Below are 9,549 nucleotides of genomic sequence, written 5' to 3' on the forward strand. Positions count from 1 at the left end.
TACATCCCCAGTTTTTGATGTAAAGTTCCATGATTCATTACTTGTGTATAACACCCAGTGCACCATGCGATACGTGCCCTCCTTACTACCCATCACCGGTCTATCCCATTCCCCCCCTCCCTCCCCTCTGAAGCCCTCAGTTTGTTTCCCAGAGTCCATAGTCTCTCATGGTTCATTCCCCTTCCGTTTATCCCTCCTTTCTTCTTCCCTTTAACTTTAGTTGTCATATCTCCTCAGGTTCTACTGACTGTGAGAGTTTCTTAGACTTCTCTTGCTTTAAATGACCTTGACAGTTGTGAGGAGTACTGACCAGGTATACTGTAGAATGTTTTTCAATTAGAATTTGCCTTCCCCCCAACCTCCATGATTGGGTTATAGGTTTTTGAGAGGAAGACCACGGAGTTTATGTGCCATTCTCATTCAACATGACTTAGCACTGTTGATGTTAATCTTCGTCAGCTGACTGAGAACATTTGTCATGTTTCTCCAGGCTTTCCCTCCAACCACACTGTGCTCTTCAGAAGGAACTTACATTCAGCATAGCCACACGCCCCCACAGGAGCAGGGAGGTAAATTCCACCATGGAAGACAGACTACCTACATAAATTATTTGGGATTTTTTCTGAATGGGAGATTTATCTATTCTTAATTTATTCATTCCATCATTTATTTCTATCAGTATCAACCCATAGATTATTTAGTGTATATTTTGGATTATAGCCCAATTCTGTTTTACTTATTTTCTTATTCAAGTTGTTCCATCTTTGGCTTCTGGGAGCTCTTTCAGCTGACTCCTGTGTCCCTTTGACATTCTCCCATCATTGCGTGTGTGTGTGTGTGTGTGTGTGTGTTTGTGTGTATTTTAATACTTCCTCATTTTCTGGCCCTCATCATTCTTAATAGGTATGTGGTGGTATAACATCATTGTTTTAATGTTTAATTGAATTTCTCTAATGAAAAATTATATTAAGCATCTTCTCATTTGCTTTTTGGATATTTGTGTATCTTCTTTGGTGAAGTGTCTGTTCAGATTTTTCGCCTATTTTAAAAATTGGGTTGTTTTGTTATTGTTGAGTTTTAAGAGTTCTCTGTGTATCCTGGATACAAGTCCTTTAACAGATATGTGAGTTACAAATGCTTTCTTCTAATCTGTGGTTTGAGTCTTCTTTCTCTGAACAGTGTTTTTCACACAGCAGAAATGTAAATTTTAGTGAAGTCCAACTTGTCCATTTTTTCTTTCATGGATCATGATTTCGGCATTATATCTAAAAACTCACAACTAAATACAAGATCACATATTCTCCTGTTTTCTTCTAGAAATTTTATAATTTTGCATTTAGGTATATAACTATTTCCAGTTATTTTTGTGAAAGGTGTAAGGTTTGTGTATAGGTTCTTTTTTGTTTTCATATAAACATCCAATTTTTCCAGTACCATTTGTTGAAAAAATATCCTTTCTCCATTGAATTGACTTTGCACCTTGTCACAAACCAGTTGGATTATTATATATATTAGTGTGAGTCTATTTCCGGGCTCACTCTTCTGTTGAACTATGTGTCTATTCTTTCTTCAGTATCACAGTCTCTTGATTAGTGTAGTTTTATATTGTCTTAAAATTAAGTACTGTGAATACTCTAGTTTTGGTGAGGTTTTTTTGTTTTTTTGTGTTTTTTTGTATTTTATTGGTTATGCTACAGCCTTTGTGTTCCCATATAAACTTCACCATCAGTTTCTTGATATCTACAAACTAGCTTGCTGGGATTTTGAGTGATACTGAATTGCATCTATAGAACCAGTTGGGAAGAACTGACATCTTAGTAATATCAAGTCTTTTAATCCATGAACATAGAATTTATTCATCTTGACTTATTTCATTGCTGGTTTTTAGTTTTATGTATACAGATCCTGTACACATGTTGTTAGATCTATACCTAAGTATTTAATTTTTGGCGATTTAAAAAATAGCTTCTTTAACTTTAAATGCTAATTTTTAATTGGTGTTATATGGGAAAGCAACTGACTTTTGTATATTGACTTTGTATGCTCTGAGCTTGCTCATTAGTTTTAGGAGGGTTTTTTTGGTGGATTTTTTTGGATTTTCTACATAGAAAGTTATGTCATTTGCAGATAAACCAGTTTTATTTCTTCCTTTCCCATATGTATACCTTATATTCCTTTTGGATGTCTTACTTTACTAAGGATGTGTAATATGATGTTAAGTAGTTGTAGTGAGATAGTACATTCTTGTCTTGTTTCTGATATCAAGGGGAGGAGTTCTGGTCTACCACCACTAAGGATGATGCTAGCTATAGCTTCTCTGTAGATTGTGTATATCAAGTTAAGGAAGTTCCCTTCTAGTCCTAGTCTTCTGAGAGTTTTTACTTCAAATGGACATTGGATTTTAGCAAATGCTTTTTCTGTGTCAACAGATGTAATCATACAATTTTTCTCCTTTAGCTTGTTGATAGGGTGAATTATGCTGTTTGATTTTCAAATACTGACTAAGTCTTGCCTATCTGGAATATATTCTATTTGGTCATGGTGTATAATTATTTTCATATATTGTTGTATTTGATTTGCTAATATTTTTTGAGAATTTTTGTATCTATGTTGATGAAAGATATTGGTCTGTAATTTTCCTTTATTTCAAAGTCTTTATTGGATTTTGGTATTAGGGTAATGCTGACCCCATAAAATGAGTTAGGAACTGTTCCTTCCATTTCTAATTTCTGGAAGAGGTTGTGTAGAACTGGTATTATTTTTTTTCTATATATCATTGGTAGAATTCACCAGTGAAACCATTTAGGTCTGGTGTTTTATTTTTTTAGTCAGTTTTTAAATCATTGACTCCGTTTCTTTAATTGATACAGGGCTGTTCAGGTTTACCTTTTCTTCTTGTGTGGCTCTGGGTAGTTTGTGTCTCATTTAATAAATTGGTCTATCTCATCTCAGTCATCAAATTTATGGGCATATATTCTTTTATTAACATTTTCATGTCCAGGGGATCAGTAGTGAAAACCTTCCTTTCACGTATGATATTGGTAATTCGTGTGTGTGTCACTCTCTCGGACTCTCTCTTCTGTTTACGTGGCCAGGGGGTTATTGATTTTATTGATATTTTCAAAGTACTAGAGTTCAGTTTTGTTGATTTTTCTATTATTTTCCTGTTTCTAAATTCATCGATTTCTGCCCTAATTTATACGATTTCTTATCTTCTACTTGTTTTAGGTTTGAATTCCTTTTCTTTCTCCGGTTCCCCAAGGTAGAACTTAAATTATTGATTTTAGATCTTATGCTTGTAATATATGCATTGATTACTGTCAATTTCCCTCTAAACACCACTTTCATTGCATCTTACAAAATTTTTTTTATTTTAATGTTTTTTTTATATTATGTTAGTCACCATACAGTGCATCTCCGGTTTCCAATGTAAAGTTCGATGATTCATTAGTTGCGTATAACACCCAGTGCAAATTTTGATAAATTTTATTTTCATTGTTGCTTAGGTGAAAATGTTTTGAAATTTCTCTTGAGATTTCTTTTTTGGTCCATGCGTTATTTAATATTCAGGTATTTTGACACTCATACACTTCATGTATTTTGACACACATTCACAGGTAGATACAAGACATAACATACAGATTGTTATGTCTTCTTTGAGAATTGATTTTTTTATCATGATGTAATGTCCTCTTCACCACTGATAATTTTCCTTGTTCTGAGTTTACTCTGACTGAAATTAGTATAGTTACTACAGCCTTCTTTTGATTAATGTTAGCATAGTGTATCTTTCTCCATCCCTTTACTTTTAACATACTTGAGTTTATATGTTTAAGGTGGGTTCTTAAATGCTTTGACCTGTTTTTTTTTTTCCACTTATTTTTTTTTTCTTTGTATTTAGTCTGAGAGTTTGTTGATGTATATTCAAGCTCCCTGATTCTTTCCTTGGCCTTCTTGAGTCTACTGATGAGCCCATTCATTACTTCTGTTGCAGTGTTTTTATTTCTAGCATTTTCTTTTGATTCTTTCTTAGAGTTTCTCTCTACTTATACTGCCCATCTGTTCTTGCATGGTGTCTAATTTTTCCATTAGAACACTTACTATATTGTGCTCATTCAGCAGCACATATACTAAAATTGGAGCGATACAGAGAAAATTAGCATGGTCTCTGTTTAAGGATGACGTGCACATTCGTGAAGAACCCTTAATACATGAAAAATAGTTATTTTAAATTCTCTTCCTGATAATTTCAGCATCTTTGTCATCCCTGAGTCTGATTCTAATGATTGCTTTGTCTCTTCTTTCCTTCCGGCATACCTTATAATTTTTTGTTGAAAAGCGGTCACATTGTATCAGGTTCGAGAAACTGAGATGAATTGATCTTTACTCTGAGGATTTAAGTAAATCTCCTTTGGAGTTGGGCTACATTTAGTGTTTGCAGTAGCTACGGTGTACTAGTGGCTTCAAATTCCTCGTGTCCTTGTTTTTGTCTCCGCTCTTGAACTGGGCTCCCCTGAGAACCCCTCTTCAGAAGGAGTCTGTGTCTTGCACTTCTTTCAGCTGTAGTCCACCCTTAATTTTCTGGATTCTTGTCAGTGTGGTGGGAAGGTGTGAGGGAGGGGAGCTCTGCCATTTCCTCTTCTTTTTGATTAAAAAAAATTCTTCCTTTTCACTTTTGTTCCTCTTAAGGCATTATTTGCTGTGTTTATACGCTCTATGTTCCCTCTTCTTAGGTCTTCATTTCCGAAATGTAGCTTTCTTTTCCTTTTTATTTCCTTCCTGTGCTCTCTTGTTGAATTTCTAAGTTTTTCTACTTGTAGGTTAGGTTGTTAGTTTATGTCTTGAACCCCATGAAGTGCTTCACTTCTTCTGAGGTGGTAGGTTAAAGATTTGATACACATTGTGGGCCTTTTTGAAGTGTTCTCATCGACTTTAAGGATATTGATCTACATTTTTCCTCTCTTTTTTCTTAGAATAGCTTGGTATGGGATTGCCACCAATATGTTTTGTTGCTCATTTTTGTGTCAAATTAACTTTGCTGAACTTTTAGAAATAGGTGTGGTTTAGGAGAGTTTATTTTTTTTAACTCTACAGAGCTCTCTCTTTAGTTGCTTTCATGTGGTGTTCAAAAGCGTGATGGCTACATTCTCTTCCCACTTTTACAATGACCCTGGCTTTTCTTCTTCTCTATAGTTCTTACTGTGCGTCGTCTTGATCCCCCCCACACAGATCCTTCCAAGATGCCATCCTGGGAGGGAGACGGGGTGATGGGTCAGGCAGGTTCCCAGTGTGTGACAGTTCCAACTCTTCAGGCCTTACTGTGGGCCTTTGCGCTCCCTGGATACTGGATGGGGCAAACCCCTCCTATTTCCAGCTGCTTTCTCAATTTGCCCTGTGGTACTTCCCAGTGAATATCTATTGGCTATACTGGGACTCTTTTGTTCCCGGACATGACAGACGCCTCCTTGCTTGTTTCTGCTTCCTCCCACATGGATGCTAATGTCACACCAATCCTGGGGCTACTGCGAGACTGTCACCACCCACGTCCATTTGGGAACTTACGGGGCTATCATCTCACCTGTTTTTGTTGTAAATACAGGCCTCATAGGGTTTGGTTTTGCTATCTAGCTATTCAGACATGTGGGAATTTTGAAAAATTCAGAAATACACCGCCTTCTGCCACCATCTCCCTGGAGTCCCTTTTCTCTTTCTCCTAGTATCCCTGCTAATCCAGAGACGGTCAAGCATGGCCATTCTCGGAGCGTGACTTAGCTTGAACACCCTTTATCACTGGAGACACAGAACCTGTGCTCGCTCACTCCTTCTTGGGCTGTGGCACCCACCACGTCCTCAAACAAACCCTTTACTCTAGACTCTCTCACCTGCCCACTACTATACAAACACAAGGTTGTGCACACCCTTGTGCCTTTGCCAGTGCTGTTCTTTAAACTGGAAATGCCCTTCCACTCACTCTTTCTATCTCATCCCACTCAGCTCAAAATAGTACCTTTCCTGCAAACTCTTCCTTAAACCATCTGGTCAGAATGAATTGCTGATTTTGGTACAAAGGTAGGTCGTTAAAAGCACAGACTCTGTCTCTGGGTTCAATTCCCAGCTCAGCCATTATAGAGACATGTGACCTTGGAGAACTCCTCACCAACAAAACGGGCATCAGCGTGCTCTGCTCTCTCATTTACTGCTTGCCTTTGAGGCTTTGCTGAGGCAATCCGTGCCAGGGATTTAGCACTTTCATGTAATAAGTACTTATTAACTGGAAGTCATCACTGATTCTCTCTCTCCTGCTAAATTACATCTTAGAGATGTAGACCTCCTCTTACAACATTATACCATCATCGAGTTCTGACATATTGCTAGACTGTAGGAGACATTTAACAGATATGTGTGGATACCACAAAAGGGGAAAATTCACGGTAAGTTTAAGGAAAAGGTACTTTACCTGAGAAAGGATGCAGGGGCTTCCTTAAAGTACAGGAAGAGCACAAAGCGTGGCCCCTGGACTAATCCAGATCTAAGTTCAAATGCTGGCTCTGCCACCGACGACCTGCACGCTATACATCCGTGTCTGATAGAGTCAAGAGCCCAGACTCCGGAGGGAGACTTCCCAGGTTTGCATGCAGGCTGTCACATTTTCAATGGTGAGACCTGCTACAAATGATTCCATGACTCTGGGCCTCAGTTCCCTCCTCTTTAAAAACGGGGATCTTGGGGCGCCTGGGTGGCACAGCGGTTGAGCGTCTGCCTTCAGCTCAGGGCGTGATCCCGGCATTATGGGATCGAGCCCCACATCAGGCTCCTCTGCTATGAGCCTGCTTCTTCCTCTCCCACTTCCCCTGCTTGTGTTCCCTCTCTCGCTAGCTGTCTCTATCTCTGTTGAATAAATAAATAAAATCTTTAAAAAAAAAATAAATAAAAACGGGGATCTAGTAGTACCTACCTCATAGGGTTGCCATGACGATTTCATGAGTTACTGCATGGAAAGTATTTGGAACAGTGACTGGCCACATATAGGTGTTATTATTAAAGGGCCGATTTTGCTGGCCCAGGAAGCTATGGTGCTGTATCTATGAACACCAAAAGGTGATTAACAGAGAAACAAGGCCGTGATGGTAGAGGTCTAATACTTATTTGCTGCATTCATGGGTGCAGTGTCAAATAAGAGGGGAGCCTATTTTGATTTCGGTTCTTGTGTTATTAAGATGGTGAGAAAGACTACTGCCATGGCAGAGCAGTGAGAGGACGCAGAGTGAGACAACCAGAGTGGACACCAATTTTGTCAAACATTTTGGTGCGGATCCTGGATCCCATTATTTTAAATTCTGATCCCTTGGAAAGGTCAGCTGGCTGGCTCCAGGTGCGGGACCATCAACTCACAAAGACATTTCACCTGAAAATTTTGTCCTTTCGTATTTACCTTGAGGAAGGAAGCAAACTTTGTATCGCCGTGATAAAGAGAAGAACGATAAATGCACAGACCAAGTTTGACTTGAATACTTCATCCCTCATTTGAGAATACTGTAATTAAAAAAAGAAGAAGAAGGAGAATAAATTACTTCACAGCAAAGCTGCACTTCTGGAAGAGTTAAGTTTTCCCAGTGTTTGGAGTTGAGGGCAAACAGCAAAGAGAAACAAAGCATTAAAACTTTTTTTTTTTTTTAAAGAGGAATCCATATCTTAATTAACCCTTTACAGAGCATAATCTCCGTCCCTCCCTCCAACCTTCCAGTGAGAACCCAGGAGTGAATACAATTCCCTTCACAGCGAAAGGGAATGGGAGGGGACTCTGCGTAAGCTTCTCCGGCTTTCCTCCCTCTGAACTAGCATCACTTAAACAAAACAGAAGAGCACACAGCCACATATGCCACAAATCAAATTCACATGGACTTTCTTCATGAGTAAACGTAAGTCATTGAAGGGTCTTGCTCTATTTCTTGTTAGGTGGGGGACCCAGGGAAAGGTTTCACCCGAGTCTTTCTGTCCCCTTTTCCACAAAAACTATTAAAAAATAAGATCACAGAGTCTTAGAAGAGAGAGCAACCTAAAAGAATTCCAGCGAGCGCAAAGCCCTTTCATTTCACATGGAGAAACCCAACTGATCGCCCAGTGTGTTCCATGCCCTTCTCTTGTCTGCTCCAGGCAGCCCTGTGTAATGGTGCTAACTTTATTCTGATTATCCAGAGGGCTCGGTAATTTCACTGTCCAGCCTTAAAAGCTTCTGGAAGGTCAACATTGACTATGCACTTCTCTTAGTCCTTCCTAGTTTCTTGAACCGTCCTGGAGTCACTAAAGGAAGAAGAATCCAATTCCTTCAGAAGGAAGAAAGGATTTTTAAAACTGAAGACCTTAGAATTAGCCTCAGTCAAGCCCCTCATTTTCCCTCAATGCCAGAGAGGTCAAGCAACTTGCCATTGATCACACAGCATGAGGATCATTTTTAGGGCAGGGGAACAGAAAGCTAAGCCTGGCTTTGGCACTTCGTAATCCCTGGCTTGAAATTCACAGTTACTTTATAAAAGAAACAAGTAAATGGAACTCTGGCAACACTGCAGGCTTGTCCCCAGTACCGAGAGAAGGTTTCGGTCGGCAATGAAAGCATAAAATCAGTCCAACTTGTTGGTGGTGTGGTAGTCACAATCAACAGTCACATGATTTTAATTCTCTTGCCACTTCTTGGTGTGGTCAGGGTTTTAGACTGAACAGACTGCTCAGTGTCATGGCTAAGATGTGGGGAATGACAATGTCCCGAAGCCAGCGAGCTCCAAGGGGGAAGCACAATGTTGCTCGGAGAGTGTCCCTTCATTGCTGCTTCGGGGCAATGCTTTTTCTGTTCCCCAGTACTGAGGCCTCTGTCTGCTTGCCAACAACCTGCTTGGTATATGGAGGGGAAACTGAAATACCTCCCCAAAGCATCATGATAAGCCACCCTCACTCCCGATAAAACTACAGAAAATCTGTATTAACAAGAGTGCTACCTAAGGACCGGGCACAATCAGAGAGAGGCATATGCATACCAGCTTGGAAATCAGCAAGTTAGCCACAAAGCAGTTAAGTCAAGGAAAGATATATGTCTGAGTTTCTTCTAACAACAAACCATATAAGATCTAATTATTCTTTGTCGGCTGACTGATAAATTTCAAACCAGCTTGGTTATATAGACTTGACCATGGGATTTTTAAACAATGTGTGCCTAATCCCTGTCTTCCTCATTTTCTGCATCATCATCATCCCCACCATCATCACAGCACCTTGGAGCTGTAATGAATCGTGAACTTCAGGAATCCTCTCCATGACACTCCTGAGGTCTACTCAAATGCCTGCTGATTATCATTAGATGACCTTCTCTGATTTGTTGGGGCAAGTGGGTTTTTTCTGCTGGGCTGGGGCAGGGCACCCTTGACTTGGACACTCCCAGTGCCTGAGAACTCACTCCTTTGCAAAGGGTTCCTTCCCATGTTGAGTCCATTTTTACTTTGAAGAGGTCTTTCCTGTAGACCCCAAGCCTGAGTTTCTGCCTCCTCTCCTTTCATGAAT

At 39.6% G+C, this 9,549-nt stretch overlaps 1 protein-coding gene and 1 non-coding gene across 2 annotated transcripts in view; one reads left to right on the forward strand and one right to left on the reverse strand.

Annotated features, from left to right (window-relative positions):
- ADCY8 (adenylate cyclase 8) overlaps positions 1 to 9,549 on the reverse strand; it is a 266,226-nt gene that overhangs the window by 75,595 nt on the left and 181,082 nt on the right. Inside the window, exon 9 of the mRNA XM_002917618.3 lies at positions 7,433 to 7,533. Coding sequence (XP_002917664.2) covers positions 7,433 to 7,533 — 101 coding nt within the window. The remainder of the gene's footprint in view (positions 1 to 7,432; positions 7,534 to 9,549) is intronic.
- Positions 4,108 to 4,213, forward strand: LOC117803930. Its single transcript, XR_004628045.1, has one exon. It is a non-coding gene; the product is annotated as a U6 spliceosomal RNA (small nuclear RNA).

The sequence above is a fragment of the Ailuropoda melanoleuca genome, chromosome 9, assembly GCF_002007445.2.
Source record: "Ailuropoda melanoleuca isolate Jingjing chromosome 9, ASM200744v2, whole genome shotgun sequence".
In the NCBI taxonomy this organism is placed as follows: Eukaryota; Metazoa; Chordata; class Mammalia; order Carnivora; family Ursidae; genus Ailuropoda; species Ailuropoda melanoleuca.